The sequence below is a fragment of the Podospora bellae-mahoneyi genome, chromosome 7 (assembly GCF_035222275.1).
Source record: "Podospora bellae-mahoneyi strain CBS 112042 chromosome 7, whole genome shotgun sequence".
Classification (NCBI taxonomy): domain Eukaryota; kingdom Fungi; phylum Ascomycota; class Sordariomycetes; order Sordariales; family Podosporaceae; genus Podospora; species Podospora bellae-mahoneyi.
In genome coordinates this window covers 3691338-3719293 of record NC_085886.1, presented here as the reverse complement: position 1 = coordinate 3719293, position 27956 = coordinate 3691338, and the positions used below count along the sequence as shown (strand labels likewise).

At 52.1% G+C, this 27956-nt stretch overlaps 10 protein-coding genes across 10 annotated transcripts; 6 read left to right on the top strand and 4 right to left on the bottom strand.

Annotated features, from left to right (window-relative positions):
- Positions 1-58: 58 nt before the first annotated feature.
- Positions 59-1843, bottom strand: QC761_700750 (uncharacterized protein; the record flags this gene model as incomplete). The annotated part of the gene is made up of 1 exon (XM_062881663.1): positions 59-1843. One exon carries the CDS (start codon positions 1841-1843, stop codon positions 59-61), a length of 1785 nt encoding a protein of 594 aa, XP_062728881.1.
- A 753-nt stretch (positions 1844-2596) lies between these two features.
- QC761_700755 (uncharacterized protein) lies at positions 2597-3994 on the bottom strand (the record flags this gene model as incomplete). Its single annotated transcript, XM_062881664.1, has 2 exons — positions 2597-3183; positions 3272-3994. 2 exons carry the CDS (start codon positions 3992-3994, stop codon positions 2794-2796), a joined length of 1113 nt encoding a protein of 370 aa, XP_062728880.1. The 3' UTR covers positions 2597-2793.
- A 604-nt stretch (positions 3995-4598) lies between these two features.
- Positions 4599-6846, bottom strand: QC761_700760 (uncharacterized protein; the record flags this gene model as incomplete). Its single annotated transcript, XM_062881665.1, has 2 exons — positions 5674-6846; positions 4599-5618 (listed from the first exon to the last, which is right to left on the bottom strand). Exons 1-2 carry the CDS (start codon positions 6001-6003, stop codon positions 4599-4601), a joined length of 1350 nt encoding a protein of 449 aa, XP_062728879.1. The 5' UTR covers positions 6004-6846.
- BNA5_1 (Kynureninase (L-kynurenine hydrolase)) lies at positions 6665-8508 on the top strand (the record flags this gene model as incomplete). Its single annotated transcript, XM_062881666.1, has 3 exons — positions 6665-7159; positions 7212-7561; positions 7615-8508. The coding sequence occupies exons 1-3, from the start codon at positions 6979-6981 to the stop codon at positions 8506-8508; spliced, it is 1425 nt and encodes a 474-aa protein (XP_062728878.1). The 5' UTR covers positions 6665-6978.
- A 3498-nt stretch (positions 8509-12006) lies between these two features.
- On the top strand, positions 12007-14526 carry QC761_700780 (uncharacterized protein). Its single transcript, XM_062881667.1, has 3 exons — positions 12007-13643; positions 13709-14023; positions 14076-14526. Exons 1-3 carry the CDS (start codon positions 12959-12961, stop codon positions 14348-14350), a joined length of 1275 nt encoding a protein of 424 aa, XP_062728877.1. The 5' UTR covers positions 12007-12958; the 3' UTR covers positions 14351-14526.
- Positions 14527-15062: 536 nt separating this feature from the next.
- On the bottom strand, positions 15063-17829 carry QC761_700790 (uncharacterized protein). The gene is made up of 2 exons (XM_062881668.1): positions 16382-17829; positions 15063-16310 (listed from the first exon to the last, which is right to left on the bottom strand). Exons 1-2 carry the CDS (start codon positions 16593-16595, stop codon positions 15400-15402), a joined length of 1125 nt encoding a protein of 374 aa, XP_062728876.1. The 5' UTR covers positions 16596-17829; the 3' UTR covers positions 15063-15399.
- QC761_700800 (uncharacterized protein) lies at positions 17311-20074 on the top strand. The gene is made up of 4 exons (XM_062881669.1): positions 17311-18300; positions 18407-18515; positions 18597-19144; positions 19205-20074. Exons 1-4 carry the CDS (start codon positions 18019-18021, stop codon positions 19835-19837), a joined length of 1572 nt encoding a protein of 523 aa, XP_062728875.1. The 5' UTR covers positions 17311-18018; the 3' UTR covers positions 19838-20074.
- A 2681-nt stretch (positions 20075-22755) lies between these two features.
- Positions 22756-23994, top strand: QC761_700850 (uncharacterized protein; the record flags this gene model as incomplete). Its single annotated transcript, XM_062881676.1, has 1 exon — positions 22756-23994. The coding sequence occupies one exon, from the start codon at positions 22756-22758 to the stop codon at positions 23992-23994; it is 1239 nt and encodes a 412-aa protein (XP_062728874.1).
- A 297-nt stretch (positions 23995-24291) lies between these two features.
- On the top strand, positions 24292-25749 carry QC761_700860 (uncharacterized protein; the record flags this gene model as incomplete). Its single annotated transcript, XM_062881677.1, has 1 exon — positions 24292-25749. The coding sequence occupies one exon, from the start codon at positions 24292-24294 to the stop codon at positions 25747-25749; it is 1458 nt and encodes a 485-aa protein (XP_062728873.1).
- A 286-nt stretch (positions 25750-26035) lies between these two features.
- QC761_700870 (uncharacterized protein) lies at positions 26036-27911 on the top strand (the record flags this gene model as incomplete). Its single annotated transcript, XM_062881678.1, has 2 exons — positions 26036-27250; positions 27316-27911. 2 exons carry the CDS (start codon positions 26036-26038, stop codon positions 27661-27663), a joined length of 1563 nt encoding a protein of 520 aa, XP_062728872.1. The 3' UTR covers positions 27664-27911.
- Positions 27912-27956: the final 45 nt, after the last annotated feature.

The following is a 27956-nucleotide window of genomic DNA, read 5'->3' as shown; positions in this document are numbered from 1 at the left end:
ATCATGAATCGTCCAAATATCCAAAAAAGAAATTCGTACAAAACACTGGAGTCGTCGCCTAAGCGTTACCGCGGACCTGGGCCTCCAACAACTCGACGTTATCGAGCGTCCAAGCCGGTCCATATTCATCGGAGTCTTGCGACCCAGCCTCCACCGGAACCACCAAGCTGTCCATCAGCTCGATGTTATCGAGCATCCAGTCAGCCCCGTAGTCCGACTCTTGGCTCAGCGGTGCCATGCTATCCCCATTTCGCGTCCCGCCGTGCTGTGACGTGAAGAGTTCGGTGGTAGCAGCCGCCTGCTGAGCAAACAGCCGCTCCTCCTCCCTCGAACGCTCCATCAAGTTCTGAAGACGCCGCTGCCGCTCGCGCTCCAGCGCCGCCTGCTTTCGCCGTTCTTCCTCCGCTTCCTTCTCGGCTTGGAGCTCTGCAGCCCTAGCCGTAAGGATAGCGATCCCGTTCCCGCTGGATCCAAAGAGCCGTTGGGGTGACCGAGATCGCTTGGGAGGCTCTGGCTCGCAAGGTGGCGGGTTGAGAGGCTCGGGCTGCCCAACCTCCTCGTCCGCAGAGTTGAAGGACGACGTGAAGAACTGACTGTACGTAAAACCGTCCAGCGTATCTTCTGTCTGTCTTTCAACTCGCGCGGACGGCTCCCCAACCGGTTCCGAACTGATCTCATCAGCCATCGCCCGGTTGGGCAATGAAACCCTCCCCGTGGGCACACGCGGGGAACTATCATTGATAAGGTCGCTGACGACATCCGTTTGTTTCTGTCCATCTTGCACCAAGATCGGCTCATCGTCCTCGAATTCAGGATCCCAAACCTCCTGACTCGAGAACACCAAATCTTGGGAAGTGATAGGACGAACATACCCGGTGTCGTCATCGACGACCGGGTCTGGCAGGGCGTCTAGCGGCGGTGCCGAATTTCTCTGGCTGCTCGCAAGGGCCTGCTTCAACACCGATCGGTGCATAGGAGAGGACTTCATGAATGCCGGCGGACCTCTGCGAACCGGTGACGGCTCCGTGGTCTCCACCCGCGGCTCTTCCAACTCCCGAGCCGCCTGGGAGGCAGTCGGAAAGTCATCGATAAGAGCCTCAAGAAGCTCCTCCGGAGAGTTGGATGGGTGCAGGAAAGCTGCTGCAGGCTCGTCGCGCTGCAAGAAATCTTGCTGGCTTTGAGTCTCCCCCAAACGCTGTCTCTTGATCGAGGCCGACTCGGAAGGGCTTCCAACAGGAGTCAGATTCTCCTTGTTTTCTACCTCCATCATCGCCGGCCGATCAGCTTGGTAGGCGTCAGAGTCTCGCTTTCGCGAAACCCCGTTGCCCTTGAAAAAGGTCGAGAGGGTTGCCTGGCTCGGCCTCACGCGAACGAGAGGTAAACCCTGCCGCCTCCTCTCTTCCACCAGCTCCAACTCCCTCTCCTTCTTCCTGTCACGGAGAACTTTGGCTCTCTTCGAGGCCTTCAGTTTCTCCTCCTCCTTCCGCTCGCGCTCTCGCTCGGCCCGTTCCCGACGTAGCCTTTCGGCTTTCGTCATTTTGGGCAGCCTATTGGCTTCCCGATAGGCCTTCTGAGCTTGCTTGGTGGTCATTGGAGGTTTGGACTCCGGACCGTCCATAGCGAGCGCTTGCTGGAAGGTGACAGGGTTGGGCACCACAACAAACGTGTTTTGTTGTAGCGGCATCTCTACATGATTGTTGTTCAGTAGATCTGTATAGAAATATATCGAATATTGTGATGATAGTGTTGATGGTGATGATGGGGATCGCGAGAAATCGTGATAAGTTTCAGAGTTGGCTTGACAACCACCAAAACAATGAACCAGGGTGACGCGACTTTGCATGTGAAGATGTTGGCGGGGTTGGTGGGGCAGGGCTGCGCCAGACGTTGACTCGCGCCTTGGCACCGGTGCGACTTTTGAACCTCAACCTTGCGATCTCGAGATGTCGGTGGGGAGAGGTGTAGGAGGTGAGGAAGAAGAGAAGAGGAGGAGGATGGATGATGGAGAGAGGGATCATGTCGGGCCCGAGGTGATGAAGAAGGGCGGGCAGTGTCGGTCGCGTTGTGGTGGGAAATGGTGAGGGCAGGGAATCGACTTACCTTGTTAATGTACGACTCCTTGCTTGTAAAAAGGTGACAGGTCGAGGGTAGCTGAAGCTAACGAGCGGTATTACTACGAGAAGATGGTCGTGGTGCTTTGCATGTGTATGCAAAGGAATCTTCTCGGTGGATGGAGAGGGAAAGGAAGCAGTGCAGCATGAAGCTGGGAAAATGGGCAGGCATATATACTTGAGTGGGAGAGCACAGACCACCTGAAGGTGAGATCGTCAACAGTGCTCCAACTGCTCTCCCAGCAGGTCGGTACGCTGTAAGTCCTCTACCACAAAAACCCCGGGTGAATGTGGGTCTGTGCGGGCTGGGCCGCTATGGTCCCTGCAACGACAGGGAGACCCCTTCGTCAGTGACACCACAATAACACCGGGACAACTTGGCCTACGAGCAGTGGTGAGAAGGACGAAAAGCAACGCCCCAGGAACGGCAGAAGGGTCAACAGGCAGAGTTATATAGCGAGAGTAGAGTCATCAAGAGACGCACGTTGAAGCAATCAAAAAGAAGACCTTGTTTGCCCATTTACCTAGATATCTACTGGCTTCTATATACACATATGAAATGCATGTGGTCGTCCACAATCAAACCGACTCGTCCGGTTTGTTGATAATCAAAGAATTACCCCCAGTGTTAGTTTGTCACCGTGAAGTCGAAGGAAACCCCTCGGGAATCCTGTGTCAGGATCTACGACCGCCCTGTCAACAGCTTCATCAACGACAAGTTGTTCCAGCTGCTCGTGCTCACCCTCCTCGACATCTCGTCTCCCCCACCCTCACCACTCGCCAGAGCCCTCTTCCACTGCTCATATGTCTGCAGCTCACAAACACTCTTGGCCCGCTCAACCTCCTCTTCAAAAGTCGGCAACTTCCCGCTCATCCTGTTGGCATGGTTGATTTCAGCCTCCTTGACCAGATCCTGCGCTCCCTTGTTGATCTTGAGCAGGATCCAACCCACAAACCCTGGGGCAGCAGGCATCGGCTTCCCCGTCGCCCGTTTATGAGCCTCAAGCACCTCTCTCATCGTCATCGGGCCAGACGTGACGCAGAGAAACTGGTTGAAGTATGGCTCTGGGTTCTGTTTACACGTTGTCAGCATCTTGTTTGTTTACTCAAACCATTTCAAACACGCGGGCCATCAAGAGCAACCAAACAAAACCGCGTACCTGTAGTAACCCAGCAACCACCCTCCCCAAATCCCCCGACGCAACCATCGGAAGCGTGGTCTCCTTCTTCAACCCATCCCTATACATCGTCGCCCCGATCGCCCCAAACATGCCCTCCAGGTTCTCGTAAAAGAACCCCGGCCGTATCACGATCCATTTCAGCCCGGGGTTCTTCTTCCCCAAGTCCTCAATGTAGTACTCCACCTCTCTCTTCTGCTTCCTCGACTCGTCGATCCCATGGCTGGGATCTGGACCGATGGGGATCGCGCTGCTGTACACCAAAATGTTGACCCCAAACTCCACTGCCAGATCTGCAATCAGGGTCCCCTGGGCTTTCTCCTTTTGGGCCGTTGATGGTGTGCCAAGTCCAGGGTAGGCGAGCACGACGAAGACGGAGTAGATGTTGGGGTGGGATTCGAACACTGTCCGGAGGGTGGAAGGTGTGTTGAGGCAGGCTTCTACAAGCGTGATTTTGGATGTGGCATTGTGTTGTTTGGCTTCTTCGAGGAGCGCCTGGGCTGGTGGGGCAGAGGCGTCTCGAGTGAGGGCGAGGATGCGCCAGTTTTCAGCTTGGGATCTAGGGAAGGTTGTCGTTGTGGGTGATGATGGTGTTGACGCTGCCGAAGGGAAGAGCAAGGAGCGGATGAAAGCCCGACCTTGCTTGCCTGTTGCGCCTATCACCAGGACGGTCTTGGTTTCTGGTGTTGTTGTTGTCGATGACATGGTGATGTGGTTGTATAAAGTGTATATATAATAGAAAGAAAGAAAAAGGGAACTAGAAGAAAAGAGAAGAGGTAGCTAGCGGAGGGAAAAGACAACGGCAGCAAGGATGAGAATGAGGAGATGTCTATCTGTATTGATCAAGTAGGTAAAAGTAGGGATATGCCATCCATCATCCATCGACAGTGAGATGGCAATGCTACGTAGCAGATCTACTGCAACATGATCTGAGCAAGTGGGATATTTGGCAGTGGTGCTTGCGAATGCGAAGCCATCGTGGGCTGTGATTGGCCGACACCCAAAAGTTCCAACATGATGTGCAGCAAAGCGGGTAATCAAAGGAACTTTGCACGGCGCCCTACCGCAGTAAGGAACTGGGGGGAACTTTGGGGGCCGCCCACAGCAAAAACCGGAGACCCGACCCCGCGGATGTGGGTTGTTTATTGCCGAGACAAGTTCTGCATTTGAACTTGTTCAAGAACATCATCTTCTATTTGTCGAGACACACATTCATCAGCCGCCCGCCGCAAATCACAAGCCCCGCTATTCCACAGCAAAGTTCCCTCCTTTTTTTCATGACATGACATGACATGACATGACATGGCTTTCATCGCGAAAAATCCCCCGCGCGAAACGTTTCATCCCGTGATTGCTTCAGGAACGGCAATAGTGCAGTCCCCCCTGTCCCCGTCAGCTTCTTATCATCATCCCCCGCCAGCCTCGATGACGCCGTCGCCAAGTTACTTCCCTTGGCCTTGTTCTCCTTCCTCGACGGAATCACGATATATCGCGTCACAATCTGCAAGTGCTTATTCCTAAACTCGGCCAGTGCCTTGGTCGCCGTCGTGAACGCCTCCCTCAACTCCCTTCTCTCACCGTCGTTTCCCTCTGTGCTTGGTGTCACCAACAAATCCTCCACACCTTTCCTCAATCCTCCTGGGTACCGCCCCTCCACAAACTCAAGAAGCCTCCTGTGCGGCTCCGGCATGTACCCTCTGACCTCCCTGTGGAAACTCTCCATCTTCTTCTCCTGCGAGTACGAGTCCGGACTCGCATTACCCTGCGCGACGTGCTCAACTCCCAGCACGAGGTCAAATAGCTGGATGAGCGAGCTTTGACCGTTGCTTCCTCCTCGGTACTGTCTCCATTCTCCCTTGCCGTCTTGTCCCTCGTCATAGAACACGCCGTTTGCCAGCCCGGCCCCGGCCATGTTCTTGCTGCCTGCTAGGAAAGGGCGGATCTGATGGTAAAACACTTCTGGGTCGCACCTTTCGTCCATCCTGTCGAGCAATATACCCAGTTTGTGGATGCAGGAGGTGATTTCGTTGATGGCCTCGGTGGTGGCGGGAAGGTCATGGTGTTGGAGGGCAGATAGGGCGGAGAGCATGACGGGGATGATGGGACCGCCTTGGGCCTCCATGGCGACGCTGACCATGTAGAACCAGGACTCATCTTGAGTGCCGGTGAAGGTGTGGAGTGCGGTGAGGGAGTCGAGGTCAGCGAGGTCGGATGTTGGAGATACCGAAGAAAAGTTCCAGAGGTTGACCGCGGCATAGGTGGCTACTGGGGGAAGAGAGAGGTGTCTGGAAACGGAGAGGAGAGGGACAGTTATGGGTGGGGGGAGGATCTGTGAGTTGTGTCAGTTCAAAGTAAGGTGGTGCTGGTTCAAGTGAAATACCGACCTCGGAAGCAACGTCACCTCCCCAGACGTAGGCATGTGTGAGGAAGCCCAAGACAACATAGGCTCGTCTCCATTCGGCTTCTGAGGCCAGGCGGTCTGTTGATAGGACTGGCAATCTGTCTACCTCCTGGCGGAGAGTCTGTTGTTGAATGTGGGAGGAAAGAGAAGAGACAATGGTTTCCCAGGGGGCATAGTATTGATCTGGAAGCCTCGAGAGAGGTTGTTGTTCTGGAAGGAAAGCATTGGATGTGACACCAAACTCCTCTGACAGGACGCGAGAAACATCACTGTGACTAGCCTTGGTGGCAGGCAGTGGCTCACAGGGTGACATGGTGAGAGCGAAAGACTGGATGAAGTGAGACAAAACCCAGAAGCGGTAGTCAAGATTCAGGTGAGCGCGGAAGATGAGATGGGTGGCAAAGGGTCAGGAGTAGGGGGAACATCTCGGTAAAGAAGAAATAGAAACGGGGGCTCGATAAGATGGCCCATCGGTCAGCAAGGGGGTCAGCGGTCAACAACGGCTTTGGCAGTTGGCACTGGGTTTGGGCAGACAAACAGAAGCTGGGCCGAACCAGATGATCCGAGATCATGGTGACGTTTTACCTGTATGATGCCTTTAGCTCCGTCCGTCCTTCCGAGCACAGATTAGCGGCGTTTTTTTCTGTTTGATAACAAGATGGCAGGGCCGATGTGCGTACAGGTGCAGAATGCTGTGCAGGTAGGAGGTGTAAGCCGCCGTCCGATGTCGTCTTGGCAGCTCTTTTGTTTGACGAATACAACACGGGCCGGGAATCCAGTCGAGTCGAGTCGGTGGTAAGGAATAAGGCACAGTTCAATATTCAATAGACAAGAGTCCGTGCATGTGTGCAAACAAGGGTCGGATTGATGCATTGAGATGAACGTTTTGTGATGGGCTTTGCCCGATTGCAGCATGTGGTTACCCCAACCAAGATTCTGCAAAACAGGTCCTGGAGTTGGTCAGCTTGGATTCTCTGTAATTTTTCAGCCATGTAATTGCTGTCTTTGGGACCCCTAATCGGCGTCATCGTCGGTTTGTATGGTGGAGCTGCGGAAGTGCGGAAGGCGGAAAGGTGCGGAAGACGGATCGCGGAAACCCGTCTGGGCCCCACTCCGACCCGGGAGCATGGAAATGGTGACACGGCACGTGGCCTCCGAAAACGGCTTGTGGACTTGTATAAAGTGATACAAGGGATAGAAAGGGGGAGTGCGATATGGCCTCACGGAAGCCAATACAATATCTTCCCTTTCAGTTTCAGTCTTGTAGTTCTGTGTCAACAGCGGCACAATGGATTCTCTCACAGCAGCCTTCCGGAGCGGCCAGAAGCCGTCATTTCCAGCTGAAGCGGGAACTCTTGAATACGCTCAAAGTCTTGATCAGCAAGACAAGCTTGGCCATCTCAGAAAAGAATTCAATATTCCCACGAGGACTTCGTTGAAGAAGAAGGCTCTGAATGGGGTCAGTCCCGGTATGTGTTGCGCCCTCTGTGCTTGAACCAGCAGACTCTAACAACCTCGTAGGGGAAAACGACAGTGAAGATGAAAAGAGCATCTACTTTGTTGGAAACTCCCTCGGCGCTCAGCCAAAAGCTGTGAGAAGAGCCCTTGAGTCACAGCTAGAAACATGGGCCAGCATCGGTGTCAACGGTCACTTTTCAACCCTCGAAAACTCGCCTCTGTCCAGCTGGCAAGACCTGGCCGAGTCTTGTGCCAAGAAATCTGTCGACCTCGTTGGTGCTGCTGTGCCAGAAGAGATCATCTACATGAACACCCTCACCGCCAACCTCCACCTCATGATGGCCTCCTTCTACAAGCCAACAGCAGAAAGACACAAAGTCATCATCGAGTGGAAACCCTTCCCTTCAGACTGGGTATGTCTCCTCCCTCCCATTCTTCCCTTTTCCGGACTTCTAACCCCACAAAGTACGCCATCCAATCCCAAATCCGCCACCACAACCTCTCCCCCTCCACCTCCCTCATCGAAATCCAACCCACCCCCGACCTCTACCTCACCACCGAATCCATCCTCGCCACCATAACCGAGCACGCTCCCTCCACCGCTCTCGTCCTCCTCCCCGGAATCCAGTACTACACCGGCCAGCTCCTCGACATCAAAACCATCACCGCCCACGCCCACTCCCTCGGCATCCCCTGCGTAGGCTGGGACCTCGCCCACGCGGCCGGCAACGTCCCACTCTGCCTCCACGACTGGAACGTCGATTTCGCGGTGTGGTGCACCTACAAGTACATCAACGCCGGACCGGGGTCGACAGCCGGCTTGTTCCTTCACCAAAAACACCATTCCAGAAACCTGGACAGGTTGGAGGGTTGGTATGGAGCGGACAAGTCGGTTAGGTTTCTGATGGAGAAGGAGTTCAAGCCTGGCAAGGGGGCGAGCGGCTGGCAGTTGAGCAACCCGAGTGCGATTGACCTGGCGAGTGTGAGTGCTGCGTTGGGGGTGTTTGAGTCGGTGGGGGAGAGGTATATGGAGAGGTTGAGGGGTAAGGCGGTGGTGCTGACGGGGTATCTGGAATGCTTGCTAGAGGGGCTGATCAGAGGGGGGGTTGGGAGGAAGGGGGAGGAGCAGGCTTTTAGGATCATCACGCCGGGGAACCCGCTCGAGAGGGGGACTCAGTTGAGTTTGATGCTGAGGGAGGGGATATTGGAGAGTGTGAGTAAAGTGTTGGCGGAGGAGGGGGTAGTGTGTGATGCGAGGAAGCCGGATGTGATTAGAGTGGCTCCGGTGCCGATGTATTGTCGGTTTGAAGATGTGTGGAAGTTTGTGGAGATATTCAAGGGAGCGTTGGCGAGGGCGTAGGCATGAGTGGGCATGGAGAACCAAAAGCATGTGATAGCTAATAGAGCATCAAATAGACTTAGACAAGCTAAAAATAGAGGCAAGCACTTCGTGGACAAATTAACTGGTACTGCAAGTTGGTAAAATGAGTAATCGTTGTTAAGCTACGCCTCGTCAAAAGAAGGATAGGCTTATTAGTTATCTTCTGGGGCCTATTACCTATCTTTTATAGCATCTTAACTATATTTTAAAGTCTGTTAACTATCTTTCAAAGCCTCTTGACCATCTTTTAAGGCCTCTCGACTCTCTTTCAAAGACAATTAATTATTTTTCAAGGCTGGTGATTTGCAGTGCCAGTTGTTTTGTCCACAACGTGACAAGGCATAGAAAGAGGGCACAACTTCGAGGCTAAGTAAGCGAGGTAAATAGCTGATAAAATCCTCAGCACAAACAGCTGTCGACAATATATTCATCGTCTGGGAGAGCAGAAATGGAATGTTACCAAGTACAAGCGGGGGGGTAACCTTTTACTGTTCCGTACGAACCTCCTCAACATACCCCTCTGTGCACTCTTGGACAGCTAACAAGTGACAACAGCTATCGAGAGCGCATCACAAGCCCACAGGCAATCCCATGGAACGTTGACCCTAGGCTAGTATCATCTGCTTGCCCGGTAGTGCCATCAGGTTCAAGTTCTACTGCCTTCAATCCTCATATCGAACACTCTGTTTCATATCACGAGCTGAGAGCGACTACATCTGGGCGTCAAGATTCCGAAACTCGGAAACCCTCGTGTATATATCAACAGGCCGGAACCTGGCAGGGAGGGTGACCGGCTTCCAGGAGTCGGAACGACCATGCTTTACGCATGCCTCTTTCAAAAGCGAAATCCTTACAGGTTCAATATCGGAGACTATTAACTTTGTACTATTGACAGATTCAATAGTATCAGGCTAGTCGTGTAGGTTTGTTACTCGGTGTAACTGCCACATTACCCACCAGAGGCTGACAGCTCTACAATAGCGACCATGTGTTACAAATGCACTCTCAGGAGCACCGCTGTCCAAGATGTCATGTCTTTTTTCCAATTCGGGGATTGCTTCGAGACACATGCACAGTTACCGTCAGAAGAAATGTGCCAGATAGTTTCAGAGCGCCAGTTCAGTTTTGAGGATGGAGTGAGAAGGCCAGGAGCCTCAAAGAGCACATGACATCAAAAACAATGACGTGGCAGACTCTGTGGAATATTCTCTTTCCTGAAGACTCAATCTACAAACATTCCGTCACCGAGTATGTACCTACTGTTTCCACACTCATTCCTTCGATAGAGACTTACCTTCTCATGTTTCGGGTTATCAGCCCGTCGTTGAAGCCTTTGAGATCAAACAGAGCTTTAAAGAACACGCCGAGAAGCGAATCATCCCAATACTCTCGAACCTACAAGATCTTGCGGCGAGTTTATCACGGGATACAAACAAGTCTTGGATCATGGCAAAGATTGACGAGGCAATCTCCAAAACTAGGCAGTTGAGCAAGTTGAGCGAGCAAGGTGCAAATTTCTGAAGGGAGGGCCTGCTGCAACTGAAAGCCTAGCATCAGACCACACAATAAATCGGTTCCGGTGTTCCTGTGTGAAGAACATGTTCTCTTCGTGCTTTCAGGGGAGTTGGGATGAAATTGTTTTGATTGGGGGAAATGGAGATATGTATTCGGATACTCACGCCAATGCCATTATGTCGAGCATTTTTCGATGACCGTTGGAACCACCAGGTCCGTCGAGCTCTGGCTTGATACAACTTGAGACCACCCTTTCGGTAGTTCAGAGGGCACAGAGTCAGTGGAAACGATGCATACCAAAAGACCTTGCGGCACAACAACCCCCCATTCTTGGAAACAGGTCCCGATAAGAGGGATCAAGAACGAGGGGACATCCCCGTTCGACACTAATAATTCACGCCTCACATATGCATCAGGGACGCAAAAATCCAAGAGAGTGATGTGTGTGTATGTGCCACAATCATGCCGTGGGGTGTTTTGGTACTGGTCAGCCTCCTGAGTTTGAAGGAACATCTTCACCTTTGTATGATAACAAAGTGCACACACTCGATACACCGCCTGCAAGCTGTGTTTCTCGGTGTGACAGTTGAGAAGCATTGCATATTTCGAGGTAGGTGTCTTGGGTGTCAACATCATCTCGATCAGAATGTGATTCTAGCTAGCGATTTCCTCGCAAGCCACACATCCAGGTGTCTGCAATCCTCCAAAGATGATGGCCGAGATTACTACCAATAAATATCGGCTTTCGCTGCTGCTATCAGTAAGGTATTGAGCGTGGGGGTCACTCATTCGCAAACTTTCCCATCTTTCCCAAGTCCAATTCTACTCATCGTATTCGTAGTTTGTCTACCTACCTATTCAGCTCGCACATAGTCCAGACGTGGAGCTAAACCGTTCTGATGGCTGTGCCCAAAGATTGGCGATGGGCTTGTTGTGGTGTCTCACTTTGTGTGTTGTCTGCATTGGAAGGCAGGGCACCCCGGTGGGCCAATTATGCGCATATACAAAGTAGCTATCATCAGGGAAGGGTGGTTTCAGAGGGAAGTTCTTGGTTCTTGAATGCCGTCCCGGTTCATGCACCTGGTTTGCCGCGGCCTGCGCGGGAGCAATACACTAGAAACCGGCTCGCGGTGCCGCAACCGGAAGCTGTTGGGAGAGGAGGTGGAGCGGAGGGGGACTGGAACCGGGAATTTTGGTGGCTGAGGTAAGCAAGGGCGGGGATTCACCGAGGTATGTACTCCGTAGGTTGCCCACGAAAGCCAGGATTTTGCTCAATATGTCCAAAGACCTGACTGCCCTGGCCACACTCCGGTCTTGAGAACTTCTGGAAAAGATCCTGGTGATTGCAGAGGAACAACTGGACACCCTCTTGGGCTTCTGGCCCGGCCAGATCGAGAGGAAGCTGCAACCTGACAATTTCTTGAGCAGGAATGGCCTGACGGAGCAAGGTCTGCAGGCATCGAGCACAGTGTCACCTCGGTCAATATTTGACTGTAGGGTAGCGACCGGGGGACCATTCCGGGGGTGGCTTGCTGACGTTTCCTTTGCTGAGTGGGAACGTTGCGGGATCAGCCACCGGGGTCGCTAGAGCTGTGTTCTAGCCGTTCTAGTAGCCACCTCGGAGGGAAGGGTCCGAGCGGGCAGAGGCTACTGGTATCTGAAAAGTAGAATAATCACAGGGTTGCCCGTGGTTGAGAGTTGGGGAGGATTCTCCTAATAAAGCCCGGTCAAGCATATAGTTACTATTAAAGGCCACAGTGACAACCAAGTTTGAAGTATGTAACGGGTTGATGAGATATACAATGGTAGTAGCATGGAAATTTCTGATGTTGCAGTCATGGAAACCAGAGAAAATCACCGACAACGGAGGTTGGTCAAGCATTTTTAGCCGTGCCCAGCTAAAAACGCTCCTCGAGAGAGCGGCATCTAAACTAGGGCTGCCACCACCTCACTCCAGGCGCCGGCAGAGGCATCAGTAGCTCAACAAACTTCGCTTCGTGCGTTTTCTTCTTTTTTTCCACAAGCCATCAACATCGTGTGATATCATACCATGGGATTTCCACATCATACCATTGATGTTCCAGCCCAGCTTCTTCCCCCACAAGAATTATCACATCACCAACATGAGGTAACGAAAAAAAAAAGCAAAAAAAAAAAAAGAAAAAAAAAAAAGGAGAAAGAGAGAGGGGTCTCAAGAAAGAACAAACGACAGCAAGAAAAGACGGATCTCGATCCCAGCAGTCCGGTTCCGTGCAACCACGAAGAGCCGCTAGCTGATTCATGTTGGTCACTGCAACTGCAGACCTGGCTGGAGATGGGGGTCTCTATCTGCAGCTCTGTACTTTCATTGCAGAAAACCTGTCGATTTTTCATATCGTTTATCAAAAAAATGCGCGTGTTGGCTGCTAGCTCCACGCATCGGGGCGAGTCCGAAAAGACAATTGGACATGGATTCACGCAGGACAAGGCCAGGGGTGTGTTTAGTCCCCTTGTCCCCACGGCCAGTCCAACTGAATCACATCAGCGTCGCATCGTGGGGGAGGAGCAACCATGGGTCGGAAAGGCCCGGCGGGGGGGATCAATCCTGCGCCCTTTCCAAGCATTCCATTCCAGTACAACACCAGAACCCTTGACACCCATGGCACCACTCCAGGGCCCAATGACCACCACCTTCACAGATAGCACAGTTGAATATTGGGCCATCACCACGCTGCACACACACGCGCCAGTCCGTGCTAGGATACCGGATCCACGGGAATGATGATAACGCCAGGTTGACCACTTGGGAATATTGGCATATCATTTCGTGGGGAGATATCAAGGCAAGGGAGGAACACAAACAGAGGGAGCAGTTATTAGTTTCCTTCCAAGGGACAGCGAGATTGTTATCGAAAGCCACCAACCAGAGCAAAACATGGGCAGCACCAACCAGAAACCCATCCTGATCGTGGGCTCGGGGATAAGCGGCCTCCTCCTGGCCCAGCACCTCCGCAAGTCGTCCATCCCCTTCCGCCTCTACGAGCGCGACTCGGACTTGGACACCCGCGGTCTCGGCTGGGGCCTTACCCTTCATTGGTCACTGCCCGCTGTCCGGTCTCTTCTTCCTGACGATCTGGTCTCCCGTCTCCCAGAGGCCTATGTCGACCGGTCCGCCGTGGAAGAAGGGCGGCCTTCGACGTTTCCCTTTTACGACCTCAGCACTGGTGAGCTGAAGGCCTCCACCCCAAACGCGGATGAGTCTCAGCGTATCAGAGTGAGCAGGGATAAGTTTCGACGGTTACTGGCCACAGGGTTGGATATCCAATTCGGAAAGGGTGCTACCGGCAAGTTCGAAACGGATGAGCAGGACGGTTCGGTGAGAGTTCATTTTGAGGATGGGACAGTGTCGGAGGAGGGAAGTTTGGTTGTTGCTTGTGATGGCGGGAGTTCACGGCTGAGACAGGTGCTGTTCCCCGGCAGCGAAAAGTTCAAGATTCCGGTCCGGTTGATGGGTGTCAAGGTTGAGTGCACGCCTGAAGAGATCGAGCCGCTGAGAAAGCTCGATCCGTATTTCCTCCAGGGAGCCGCGTCAGAGAATGATACGTTTGTTTACTTTAGCAGTGAGTGCCCCCTTTTTTTGGACCCTGAGAATGGTGTCACACAAAGCTAACATCAGGTACCAAAGCACTCGATGCCCCTGGAAACGGCACGGGCAGGGACACCTACACCTGCCAGATTGTCGTCTCATGGCCTGTTCGGGACAATTTCTTCAACTCTGCCGCCCCGATCACATATCCAGAGACGAATCTTGACAGCATCAAGTTGATCAAGGCTTTTGCGTCAACATGGGCGGAGCCGTTCCGGTCCCTCGCCATGACAATCCCTGAGCAGACGACCGAGGTGAAATGCCTGGACTTGTACGACTGGCCTCCCCCAAAGGACCTTCGGACGACTGGCAAGATTGTCCTGATGGGAGATGCTCTTCACCCGATGGCCATGTGTATGTTGCTCTTCCCACCCCTATCTCATCCACCCTAGCTGACAATAAACAGACAGAGGAGAAGGCGCCAACCACGCCATCATTGACGTCAAAGAGTTTGTCGACACTGTCATCCCCCACCTCGATGGATCCCCGACAGACATGAGGGTTGCACTTGACGGCTACGAAGACAAAGCGGTGGCGAGAACGAGACCTGCCGTGCTTGCTTCGAGACAGGCCTGCCTGGATGCTCACGAATGGGAAAAGATTGGGCCGGCGAGTCCACTTCTCAGCAAGAGGGCGATGAACGTGGGGTTTGATGAGGGAACCATGAAGTCGATTGTCTAGAACAGCACACTCCGCTGAGTTGCATGTCGCCTCGCACATTGCATAGCACAAGTAAACCAAAACAAAGAAAAAGAAAAGAAAAGAAAAAAAAATGGTGGGTGTCACAGTTGCAGTTTCCACAACACTGAAATCCAACCTGTAAGAAAAAAATCCCAAAAAAATCCTGAAATGTCACTGTTACAGTAGCAATTTTGACAACCTGGGCTTTACTTGCGACTGACTGCTGCGTTGAATTAAGCTGTGGTTCGTGTTGACGTTGAATGTGGACTCTGTGGATACGAAACGTTTCGGAGGGGGCAAATGAAAAAAGGGGAGGTGGAGTGGAAAAATCGCGCGGGGAGAGGCGGGAAGTGCAGTGGGGGAGTTTTTTGGTGTAAGAACAAGGATAGGGGGGCGATGGCGAATCTTGAAGAATGGCAGGGTACGAGATCGTGATTGGATCGCATGGATGAAGGTGTCAGATGTTTGTTTCGAGGGTAAATTCTTTTTTCTTTTCTTTTTGTTATTTTGGGTTTTTTTTCTGTTTTTCCTTTTTTTTTTTTTTTTTTTTTTTTTTTTTTGCAGAGTTTATGTGGTGTTTGAGGTTGTAGAAGTCGAGGTAGAGTCCTCCGTGAAAGATGGCCGATAATGATATTAATGACATTGGTCAATGTTACAATCAACCTGGTGCGTTAAACAAGCAATGCTGGAGGTTTTGAAGTACCCAGGTGTGTTTGAAAAACGCGCGTGGCATGTGAAACCCGGTTATGGTCGGTCCAGGATACAAAGTCATAATTTGAAGTTGTCATTGATCGATGTGTAAAGGGTCTCTTTCTGAGCCCTGTGCCATATCTTGGTTGTGTAAAAATACATCGCTCATAAGTCGAATAAAAAATACAAGTCTGTTTTTTCTGGTATCCGCAGTCCCAAAAGTCATGTCCAAAAGTTCCCAGAAGCAAAGGTTTCGCTCCCTGACGCCTACCTAGTTTTCCAACCATATCCCGCGTCGTCTCAGCCTCATCAAGATCTAGTTGATGGTTGTGACTCCACCAAAGCTCGAATATCCCAAATTAGTCTCTGTCCCCACGTTGAGGGCGTCGCTCACTCTCATCGACATGGACACTGTAGGTGACACTCTTCATGATGGATCCATCGGGGCTGTCCTTAAGGATGTTCTCCTCGCTGCCCATACTATGACCGGGATGTCCTTTGGATGAGATGAAAGTGCCCTTGCGACCCAACCCACTCGAAATGTTGCTGAGTTTGTAGGCATCGCTGCCAGACTTGCCGCCGCCCAACTTGCGGCCATTGCTGCCCCCGGCGCTGGGGTAACCATTGCCACTGCCAGAGTACTTGCTGGTGTACTCCTTGGCCTTTCGGAGGAAGATAGGCGCCAAGAAAGGGAGAGAAGAAACCATGTTGCCCACGTTGAACTCAATGACCCCCCAGACGATGAGCATGGTAGAATTACCATCGCCGTTTTGGATATTGTCGATTTGCATGTACCGGAAGACAGAGCAAAGCGTGGTAAAGAGGCCGAGCAAGAAGATGACGATGAGACCGATTTTCTTGCCCCTGCTGACCTTGAGCTGGAGGAGCACAGGGATAGGAATGATGGCGACGATGACATCAGAAATAATCGTGACGATGGCATAGGCTGTGAATGACGGTCCTGGTGCCAGGCATTTTCCGTCGACCCTGGGATCCCATGATCTGTGAACGGGGTTGCATGCAAAGATCAGCGTGAGCGAGCATCCCAAGTGGCCGGCCACGACAAAGAACATGGCGATCCAGACAACCCTTCGGTACCAGAGGTGGTTTGTGCCTTTGAAAAGTCGGAGATAACTGATCAACAAGGCCACTTTGAAGAAGCTGATGCCCATCTGATAGATGGGGCGACCAGCAAAGTTGCTGCGGCTGTAGGGAAGCAGGTTCTCTTTGGGGCGAAGAGCGATCGGTAGCCCGAGGCCATATTTCGTTTCTATACGCAAGCCATACGAGTCAGTCTCGGTCTCACATGAAGCTCATGGGCAGTGGGAAAGCATCACGTACGGATGATGCAGAGGATCGAATAAAGCAGTCCAAACACCATGGAAATGGCTGACATCCAGTCATCAGCGGCGAGGCCATGGTTTCTGTCGCGAATCCATAACCGGGCTGAGACAATAACGACGGAGAAAAACGAGAGGACGGCGCAGATGGTGACGATGGTCCTCCACTGGGAAATGGCGTCCACCTCCGGTGTTGCGTTGTCGACCCAAACCATTTTGTACGACAGCCAGTGTCTACTTGACGGCGGTTGCTTTTCTCAATGACGCTGGGGAACGAACGGGGGAAAGAACAGTGGAACGGGGGGGAGTTTGGGGAGTCTGGCGAAGTGAGGCAGACTGATCGGCAGCTCAAGCTGCTGGAATGAGGATAGCGAGAAGTGAAGGGTCCGACGGGAGATCAGCCGTGAGATTCCCCATCGAGGAGCAAGATCGATTATGTTTAAAGGTCAATCGAAAAAACCCCCTCACATCCCCATGGGCTGCCAGAACACCCAAGGTTACACCGTCGTTGTCTTCTCGGTGCCTCTGGTCAACGGTACAGCCATCAACAACGGTCAACCGCCTCGCGACCACAAAGCATCATCTCGTCATCTCAGGGGTCAGCGTGGGAACCGTGGGACAGCATGATAAGAACATCCGAGACGGAGAAGAAGGTTCGATGCCTCCTGAGAGTGTGTCCCTTGCATCGAAACACCCACTCCCTCCCTGTCATCCAAGTTGCGAGGGAGTCTGAGAGAGAGAGACCGCGACCAGGCCCTGCCTGCCCTTGCCCTTGCTTGAATGTCGACTGCATTGATGGCCGCTCCTGATGACTGCAGGCTGAAGGCAATAGAAATCCCAATGGTAGCCCACCCTCCCCGGCCGAGTTCGCGTCCTGCATTCCCCTGCGAACAATATGCAGGTCGCAAAAGGTCCGTCGGTGTTTCCAGTGTATTTCTGGAGGCCAGGGTGGTGGTCTGCAGGAACTTCTCTTCTGTAGATACAGCATGGGGTGATTGGGTGTGGTTGACATAGTTTGATGGTAGCGATGTAACCTGGCAGCCGCTGTGTCGGGGTCGCAGAGGTTGCAGAGCAAATATCTCTTGCTGTGCCGTCTCGGCACTGGCTCGAGATGCAGCCGGGGAGGTGTTCCGTCCAGCAGAGAGCACCCCTCTTGGCGGTGGCGCCAGGGTAAACACCCCTTGTTCCGCTCCAGATTCCGCATACATTGACCCCCACAGGAGACACTGTGCGTGTTACTGTTGCAGCTATTTCCCATTTCGACGCCTCTATCGAATCAGCTGCATCCAGACGTCTCGTCCTGCAATGTCGGTCCCCATGTCCAATATGTTGGAGCAGCACCGGGGGGATCCAACTGCATGGCGAACATGCCGTTTTTAAAGACATCGCACCTCGCTCCAGAGTGAGAGGGAGAGAGAGCGTGCCATGTTTCATTTTCAGCGGTTGATCTTCTCTCCTTCCTGAAGAAATCCCGCCCTCACCCTTTCCTCTTCGGCACTGCACAGTGGCACCCTCTCGGTCCCGCTAGGCCGATCCCTCCCGCTTCCCCCCCTTCTTCTTGCATTCTTCCTCGAGCCTTCTGTCTCTGCCAGATTGCTCATCACTTCCCTTTCTCTCCCTCTCACACACTCATCCACCATGTCGTCCTCAGAGAAGGGCAGCATCAAGGACTCCAAGAGTTCCACCAGGGACGTCAAGGAGCACGGCCCCGAGGTCGTTCGTTCTGTCGACTCGGATGCCGCCTCCAACGGTGGTGGTGTTGATCTCGCCTGGAAGTTCCTCGACCAACACAGAGACAATGCCAATGGCACCGGCGAGTACGTGGACCTCGCGGCCCTGCGAAGAAGAATCGACTTCCGCATCGTCCCCTTGATGTTCTTGTGCTATACCCTCCAGTTTCTGGACAAGGTCATTCTCAATGTACGTTTTCATGCCCCCACACGTGTTGATGTTTGTGCCAGCCGCGGCCCACGACGCACGGCATCACCCCACAAGTCACCACATGCAGCCAGCTAACTACCTCAAGTACGCCAACGTAATGGGATTGCAAAAAGACCTCAATATGGGAGGGAATGACTTCAGTAACACAGCAACTTTTCTGTTTGTCGCTTTACTTTGCTTCGAGATTCCCAACAGTAAGCAGCCTCTGCATCTTGTCCTACTCACAAGGCATCACAACTACTGCATCTTTCACAACTAACAGCACGACTTTACAGTTTGGTTCCTTCAAGCCGTTCCTGCCGCAAAATGGCTCGGCCTCAATGTGATCCTCTGGGGTACCGCTACCGCCTGCGGTGCCGCGGCCACCAACTATCAGACTCTCCTTGTCTCCCGCATCTTCCTGGGCATCTTCGAGGCAACAATTGCACCAAGTTTGATGATTATCAGCAGTATGTGGTACACTAAGTCCGAGTCTGCGCCACGCTTCTCCTTCTGGTATCTTGGTCTGGGTCTCGGTCAGATCATCGGTGGTCTTGTGTCGTTTGGCTTCCAGCACATGGGCCCCGACGCTCGTCTCTCTGGATGGCGCACCATGTTTTTGACTCTCGGTCTGATCACCGTCGTCGTCGGCTCTTGTGTCATCATCTTTCTTCCAGACACCCCTATGCAGGCTAAGTGGATGTCTGACGATGAGAAGGTTGCCCTGTTGAAGCACGTTAGTGTCAACCAGACTGGTGTTGAGAACCGCAAGTTCCGCGGAAAGGAGATCTTGGAAGCCTTGGCTGATCCCCAGGTGTATCTCCTGCTCCTCGCTGTCATCTTGGTAAGCCATACCTCGCTACTGTGCTTAGGTTGCGGTGAAGAGTTGCTAACATTTTCTTAGCTCTCCGTCTCCAGCGGTGTTGTCACCACTTACTCAGCCACTCTCATCCGCAACCTTCCCGGCTATGACTCCAAGAAGGCTGCCCTTATGAACACACCTTCTGGTGTCGTGAGCATCTTCTTCACCCTGCTGGTCGGATGGGGCATCCGTTTCCAGTCCCACCGCTGGGCCTGGATTATCATCTGCATTCTCCCAGCCATAGTGGGGGGCGCACTCATGAGTTTCTTACCCAAGGATAACACCAACGGTATCCTGGCCGGTATTTACCTCGTCAACGCCGTTGTGGCCCCCCTCGCCATCTTCTACAACTGGACTGTCGCCAACATTGCCGGTGCGACCAAGCGCGCCTTCGCTGCCGCCATCATCAGCGGGTCCTTCTCCCTCGGTAACATCATCGGCCCCCAGACCTTCCAGGCCCGTGATGCACCCGACTACCGCCCTGCCAAGCTCGCCGTCATGGGCACCCAGGCCGGCTGTGCGCTCGTCACCTTTGTCCTCTTCCTTTACTATGTCTGGCAAAACAAGAAGCGAAATAACCGCGCCGACAACGAGAATGAGGACGCCTTCATGTCGCCCGAGGCGTGGACCCGCATGACGGACAAGGAGAACAAGGGGTTCCGCTACTCTTACTAAAAAGTTGATGTTTTGCTTTTCTCTTCTTTTGCTATTTTGAGGGTGGATATAAATACACGAAGGCCACACAATTTCTGGTTCTTTCTGGATACCACATACACACATACACTTTATACCTACTAGTCCTGTCGTTTAGTATATTCACATGGTGATACCAGCTCTTTTGGACAAATCAGCAAAAGTATAGGCACATGATGATACAGCTATGCAGCAGGCTTCTCATTTCTTCTGCTTCATGGAAAAAACACTCGAAGAAATGCAACGGTGGTGACTGGCGTTGAATATCCACTTGCGACATGCAGAAATGTAACGTAATGTAAATGCAGAGGCGAAAGCGAATAAATGGCATTGTCGTAGATAGAGCCACTCCCCGGGTCTCGGAGACGGCATGGAAAGCGCACCGGAGGTCTGGTGCCAGGGGTCATTGCAGGCTCCCCTTGCTCAAATGATTGTCGATGGATTTTCCTGATATGAACTGAAGATTGACCCCCGAGATTTGCAAGATGCCTGCTGAGTGAGAACCCTGATGAGCTGCTGGGATTGATCCATCCATCGCGAATCCAGACCTCTTTTCTTACCCCGCACAGCACAGCAGACTGTTGCGGCGCGGACTGTCAGATTTTTTTGCGGGAGATACTGAGTCGGTTACACGAGAATCAGGCCGTGGTTGATGCGACCCAGGTGGACGGGTGAGGTGAGATGTGTAGTGATGATCATTACCGTATTCTGTGCTTCCAAGACTGGAACATATCCATTAAGTGCTGACTTTGCAGGAAAAAAAGATATGCATTATCAAGAGTTGCATTGGGTCAGTAAGCGGGTGATGACATTTGAAGATCGAGTTCTCTGGGTGTGGCTGAAAAAGAACCATTGAAGAAGACTGGAATTTCCAGGTTTTTTACTTTTTGGCAGGCAAAGGTTTCATGTGGAAAAAAGGAGATTGGCATGCAATGGTAAGTGCAGTGCAGAATCTGCTTTTAACATATCTGGTTGTGAGCTGTCTGTTTCTGCAGTGAGGGTACACCTCCTGAAACCCATGCGAGGAGCTCGACGGATGGTCAACCGACCGAGAACCTAGACTAAAGACCAAGATGGGATGGAGGGGAATGGCCGGCAGATCACCTTTGGCTTCGTGTACTATTTTTTTGGCCACCATGACGCTCGAGTGGTGTGCAGCGGGAAAAGGATGATCTTTCCTTGGGAAAGCGCATTTACTCCGGAAGATCACCGAGGCTTTGGGGGCAGATCCTGTCATTACGGGTGAAGAGCTTTGGAATGCTGCAGCCGACGGAGCCGACGAGTAGGCGAGGTCTAGTTGAAGACTTCTACGAATCGGAGGGACGGGATGAGAAAAATAAGCGAGCGACTCGGTGAACAAGCGACCGAACCAGGACTTGAGAAGATCGGGACCACTGTTCACTGACTGATGGAATGGAAGGACCGGTATGCAGATCCTATGCTACAGGTGCACATTTCTCCTGTCAATACGACACTATGAGGCGAAACTCTGGCAGAAGCGCGTCTAGGGGTGTATTGTCTTGCCTGCCGGTGAACTGAGTCGGGCCGACGATCCCGCTTCAAAAGATATTCTTGGTGTATAATATATGCATCCGTTTGATGTGGTTGTAGTTGAAGTCTAGAAAATCTGAAACGTTCAGCACAATGAAAGCCATCAAGTTGGAGAAATGCTGACGGGAAATGATGAAAGCCTTGGACCATCTTTCAAGGGCTATTGTATGACTAAAGGTCTATTTGACATCCCAGTGGGTTCTCAAGCATCTTTAAGCCTTTTGATTCACGGTAATTGTCTCTATTCTTTTACTCATGACGTGCTTCCGTTACGCCTGACGTGTCGTTATTTCTGATCTGTTAGTGGTACGTTGAACAATGATAGTGTAATAATAACAAGGATTTCAAAGCAAGTGTCAGGGTTTTGTGGAATATCAAAAGCTTGTTTGGATAACCTGTAATGAAGATCTACGATGTTTGCCTTGAAGAAGGGATGATATAGCACGTCGTGGATAAACTACCTGGTAACTGGTACTGCAAATGAGTAATATGCATGAAGACTATCAACTTACACCCTTTCAAACAGAAAACAGGCCTTATCAACATTCTTTGAGGCCTATTAACTATCTTTTAAGACATATTAAGTACTTTTCGAAGTCCATTAACTATTCTTCGAGGCATAGTTCAGTCCTTTCACAGTGCCAGCTTTCTTGTCCACAGCGTGTACAGGTATCTGGCGAGTAGTGGAATCATGCAGTCAGATTCCCTTGAGCAACACCAACAGTTGACACCTATCTATCTAAGTATTTTTCCGACTACCTACTGATATGCCCTCTTGCTACCTAACCATCAGACCCAACGAAAGCGGCAAAAGCCAAGACCCACCACATCTGATATCCTACAGGCTGCTGACTCATATCTATTTTATACACCAGAAAGTCAAATGCTCGGCCAGCTGCTAGTCAGCTGCTAGTCAGCTGGTGATGAGTGATGGTAAGGTGCCTAGTTGTCTAGCGCATCGAACCACTGGAAATCGAGGACAACCCTAACCCAGAGTTTTGCACATTTGAATGCAAACACCAAGAGGTGGTGCAAGCACGCAGATCGCGTGTCCGCAAGCAAGATGTGCAGTTCTTTGCAACGAACAAAAGCTCGGCAAGTCCAGGGAGGTTCGAAATATCTTTTGCACCCATTTAGTATTATTTGTAATCAACCAGCTGAATTTCCGGATATGGCGGGTGGAACTGACCGTCCCCACCAACGACTCATGTCAGCTTCAAAATCTTGGCTCTTCTCTGGATCTTAATCACCAAGCAGGAAAAAACATCGACTTATCAGGCTCGAATCAACTCACAAGAAAAGCTCAGGAAATACACACCAAAAAAGCCCCAAGCCGAATTCAGCCCAAGATGTCCGAAGCACATGCAATCCAGATCATCTCCAAAGCCGACTTCACCGCCCAATCACTCACCCCCGCCCCCTCGCCCTCGACCACTTTGACAGCCCCATCCTCAGTCCGCATCCAGACCCGTCTGATCTCGCTCACAACAAACACTTTCACTTACGCCAAACTCGGTGGGAATCCCCTTCTAGCGTGGTGGAACGTCTGGCCTCTGCCGGCCACGGTCTCTCCCGACACCCACTGCCGAATCTCAGCATGGGGCTACTCTGAAGTAGTAGAGAGCACCGTCCCCTCCCTTCCCGTCGGAACAGAATTGTTCGGTTACCAGCCCATCGGCACCAGAGTTGAGGAGATCCAACTCATAGAGGGGAACGTCCCGGGTGACTACGACGTCGTCCTGCCCGACGACGGGTTGAGAAAGGGGCTCAACCCGATTTACAACCGTTACCACGTCTTTGGCGACGAGTCAAACGAGAGCAAAGGGTTGCGTGCGTTGTTTTATGCCCTCTGGCAAACGGGGTGGATGCTCAACCAGCATGTTTTCGCCTGGGAGGGTGGGTTCAAGCCCTCGCATCCGTTTGGTGCCGCTGGGGGAGATGGCTGGGATGCCAAAAAGGCGGATATCAAGGGGGCCGTGGTTATTTTACTGGCGCCGTCTGGGAAAACTGGCCTGTCGTTTGCGCATGAGTTGAGGAAGGGCAGGCCGGAGGGGGAACAGCCTGAGAAGGTTATCGGTGTTGGGTCGGAGAAGTCAAAGGGGTTTAGCGAGAGCACAGGGCTGTTTGATGAGGTGCTTTTGTATGAGCAGGTTGAGGATATTGAGCGGATTGCGAAGCAGGGGCAGAAGATTGTGTTGGTCAATTTTGCTGCCCGGGGTCAAGCGGCTGATACCTGGGCGTCCGCTCTCGACGAGAAGTTTGGGGAAGATAATGTCACTGTTCTCTTGGTAGGAGCTGACCCCTCGGCTACTCGGCCCCCGGTATTATATGGGAAGGCCATGGATCCGACCAGCAATGTCTACCAGGTCCATGCTGGGTTGATCCGGGAGAAGGGCATCGCAAACCTTGGATCGGCGGAGGCCTACTACAATGCGCAAAATGCTGCCTGGGATCGGTTTGCCGGTGACGGGGCCATCCCGGCCATCGAGATCAAGTGGGAGAAGGGACTGGAGAAGTACAAGGCTGGGTGGCAAGCGCTGGCAGACGGTCATTATGGTCCTGAGACTGGCCTTGTGTTTGAGCTGTAGTATGGAAAATGGCGGAGATCCCCGTTGGTGGAAACAAAGGATCTCGCGCCCAGCTGTATGCGGGAATTGATTCTTGCTGAATCCAAGCAAGAGTGGGGGTAGATGAGAACAAAGAAAACTGTCACCTGGGCCAACAAAGACGACGCATGGCTAGAACATAATGACTTTATGAGACATGGCTTGAACCTTTAAACCCCATGCAATTGTTTGATGAGCTTGACAACATCGCATCCAAGTCGCCACAGAAGACACGCTTCACGCCTCTCCTGTTATTGGCGGCGGAGATGACGGCGCAAGATGTTCACCTTCAACCACCCCTCTCGCTGGGTCCTTGGCATAACCACCGCCGCAACCGCGACACTAGCCCCGCAACACTACACCAGCTGGGAGGAAGTAATATGGGACTTTTCACTGGCCTCAGTCCCGGTTCTTGTCGGTCTTTGGCTCAAGCCTTCCCCCGGCACATTCGCAGCTGGAATGGTCTTGGCCTACTGGTTCACCTCCATATTCACAGCCTCGTGGCTATTTCGGTACTACGTCTTTTCAGGCATTGTTTGGTCATGTTATTCTTCCTTTCACAAATACGAGTCCCTAACCTTGGAGGATGTCCCGCCAACCTTTGGAGGCTGGCTACAGCTCGTCTTCTGGAACTTCTTGGCAGGATGGAACAACATGCTGGAACCACCAAATGTCAAGCAGGACGAGCTTCCTTATCGAGGCAGGCTGTTTGGTCTTCCGCAAAGAGAGGGATATAGGCCAAAGACGAGTAGATGGCTACCTGCAAGGCAGCTCAGCCAGAAAGGGCCACCCAGCGCGTTTTACAAGCTGAATGACATGGTCAAAAAGCTCCAGGCCAGATCATCCCGAGATTTGAGGGTCAAGATGTCTTTCTTGGAAGCCGGGATTCGTGGACTATTCAGGGACATCGGTGATAGAACGGCCGGGACGGTTAACACGAGAGACGAATGGGGGGGAGAGATCGCGCATATTCACGCAGCTGATGGGTCACTGCATGTCAACCTTCATCCCGAGGATGTTAGCACTGTTTTGCAGGCCGGTTGGGGGCAGCGGCATCCTCTTGCGGGAGGAAACGACTCAAAGCTATTCAGGTTCTGGTTTCATGGGGTAATGGAAAAACGACTACCAGTGCCTGTTGGATGGACGCTGGTATACGCCCCGAGGACGTCTGAGGAGGAGGACGTGGTGGAGGAGATTATGATTGCAGCAATATGGTACGCGACGCAAGGAAATGTTTACGCCATTGGTGGTGATGAGGAACGTAGAGTACGGAGGTGGAATGCAAGGCCCGAGGAGTTCAAAAGAGAGGAGAGGTGGTGGGATTGGCTGTGGAGGCTTGTGCCAGCACCCCCTGAGAGGGGTTGGAAATGCGAATGCTGCCGGAATTGTTCAAGAGGATGTGCGGGCTACAAGGTGGAAGCCCAGACAACGTCGCCGCAAAGATCCAAGGAGAAAGGAGAACAGAAAAAAGAGCCAACGGCTGATCCAATGTCGCCCAACTCAGCTTCGAACCCAGATGCAGGGAGAAGTAGGTTGAATGTTCATTTTTCGGTACCAGAAACACTCCCCGTGATATCGGACCCCGGAATAGAGGGGCATAGGGCCAAAGGAAGGATGTATCCATTACCGGAGTCTCCAAAACCAGACGAGAACAAAACCAAGTCCGATCCTGGAAGAGCCACGATAGGCAGCAAAGGGTTACAGGACAATTGGACTTGGAGCAGTGATGTTTTTTAACGACTGCATCCAATGGGACAACTGCATGTTCCCCCTGAAACCCCTATTCCCATCACGTGACCTACCTGTTGAATGTTCCCGCCCCCACTGTTGCTAGGCAGCACTATGGGGTTGGCTCAAGCTAGCAGTTGCTGCCTGGTGTTGAGGTTCAGGAGAAGGTTGGCAATATGTTGTTGCAAAGAGACATAAAACATCTCCGGCCAATCTTACTACGAAACTCCGTACCTAGGTACTCGGGCTTCCTATCTCTATCTCTCTTCACATCATCGAGACGGATACGACAGCCATGTCATCGCCATCCTACAAGCGAGTATGCCTCCTGCGCAACGAGGATGCGACTCGATGCTCCAAACTCGTTCTCAATTGGCTCAAGAATCCAGATGCAGCCCTTTTGGTGGAAGAGTTCATCGTCGACCCTCCCCAGAGATTTGGGCACTTCATGAACGGCGAGCCAGATCCTGCTCTGGATGATGGGGACCATGAACTGGTGGTCAAATACATCGAGAGCCTTGGGGTCAGTGACAATATGAAAACCAAAATCCTGGAAGGGGTCCCGAGAAAGAAAGACAAGGCGAAATCTGAGGTTCACACCCAGGATGATGAGCCCCCAGCGAAGCGCATCCGTTGGAACTCGGGATGGCCGGATGTTCCTCACTACCATGAGGCCCTGGCCATTCTCGTTATTTCGCTTTGTCCCAACATCAAACGGCTCCGCTTCAACCCGGAGACCCTCATACTGGGCACCTTGCTGGACGAGTACCTCGTCCAAAACAACTACGGGGAAATCACCGAACCCACACTTCAGAGACTCGAAGTTGTCCATGTGGAAGCCATTAATCACTGCCTTATTGATGGGTGCAATTACGACACTGTCAGGTCCCTTGGCTTCTTTCGCTACTTTCATCGCCTGCCGTCAGTTTCTACCGTCAAAATCGAGGCTATCTCAGACTATCAGCCCGACAATACGTCCTTCCCGCCCAAGTCTTCTTCTACCATTTCGAAAATTACCATTGGCCACTCTGATATCTCCGGTGCCATTCTTAGCAGCATCATCCGCATCCCCCAGGCTCTCACTCACTTTTCCTTTTCCAATGCAGGGCTTTGGAACACCGATGGCGCGTATACATACGACGTGAAACCCAAGACCGTGAGCAAGTGTCTTCTGCAGCACAAGGACAGCCTGCAGGTTCTGGATTTGGACGCTCGACTCTATGATCCCTCGAAGTACGATAAGCACCACCCGGCCTTGTTGGAGCACCAGAAGGATGAATACCCTGAGTACTATTATGGCAGATATGCAAGTAGTCAGAGTGACACCGGAAGAGGAAGAGGTCGCACTCCTCCGCCGGATGCAAAATATCTCGATTTGGATCGATCGTTCAGTGGGGAGAAGGAGGAAGATCTGCCTCTCTATGCGGTGGATTTGCCGGACACGTTTGACTACGAAGGCGGGTCGATTGGCTCCCTGAAAGACTTTACCAAGTTGACAGACTTGAGCATTGTATGTATCATGCCCAGAGCTCTGCTGTTGATGTTGGATGACAGATTTACTAACACGTCACACAGAGAATTGGAAATATACTTGGCTACGATGACACATGCAAGTACAAAGTCACGATCCGTACTCTCAAGCATCGACTTGTTGATCTTTTGCCGCCGAATCTGGAGAGTTTGAAGTTGTATGGCTACGAGAAGGGAAAGTTTGCTCAAGTTGATGCACATGTCGATGAGCTGCTGGCGCAAAAGCAAGAGAAGCTTCCCAATCTCAAGACCATACATGGTCTTGATGAGTGCATACTTGGTGTAGCCGGGACATACCCGGCTGAGCTGGGAAACTCTGAGCTTTGGCAGAGGCCCTGTGAGGGTTTGAACTGGGTTGAAGTTGAAACGGATGATGACGAAGCAGATCCTTGATGGAGTGAATCTATCAAGTAAGGGCTGTGTTCACGCCGTTTCACGACTTGCATGCGTTTTGGATAATACAACAATCACATCATCATCTTGATACTGCGTACTTCACAGCAACATCAGAATTTCATGATTGTCTGACGCTCGCAAAGCGTGGAAATGTACATCATGGCGTTCGGACCGTCGTCCGCGTCATTCACTAGCCTTTCAGGAAGCAATGTAGAAAGTAAATACAAGCAATCGACATCCACCACGTTTGACTGGCCAGTCATTCACCCCATCCACTGTGTGTCATGTCT

Coding starts and splice junctions, on each gene's coding strand:
- QC761_700780 (XM_062881667.1), top strand. CDS start 12,959: ATGGGCAGCACCAACCAGAAACCCATCCTGATCGTGGGCTCGGGGATA. Junction 13,644..13,708: donor TACGTTTGTTTACTTTAGCA/GTGAGTGCCCCC, acceptor CAGGTACCAAAG/CACTCGATGCCCCTGGAAAC. Junction 14,024..14,075: donor TCTTCACCCGATGGCCATGT/GTATGTTGCTCT, acceptor GACAATAAACAG/ACAGAGGAGAAGGCGCCAAC.
- QC761_700790 (XM_062881668.1), bottom strand. CDS start 16,595: ATGGTTTGGGTCGACAACGCAACACCGGAGGTGGACGCCATTTCCCAG. Junction 16,311..16,381: donor TTCGATCCTCTGCATCATCC/GTACGTGATGCT, acceptor GCTTGCGTATAG/AAACGAAATATGGCCTCGGG.
- QC761_700800 (XM_062881669.1), top strand. CDS start 18,019: ATGTCGTCCTCAGAGAAGGGCAGCATCAAGGACTCCAAGAGTTCCACC. Junction 18,301..18,406: donor TGGACAAGGTCATTCTCAAT/GTACGTTTTCAT, acceptor AACTACCTCAAG/TACGCCAACGTAATGGGATT. Junction 18,516..18,596: donor TTGCTTCGAGATTCCCAACA/GTAAGCAGCCTC, acceptor ACGACTTTACAG/TTTGGTTCCTTCAAGCCGTT.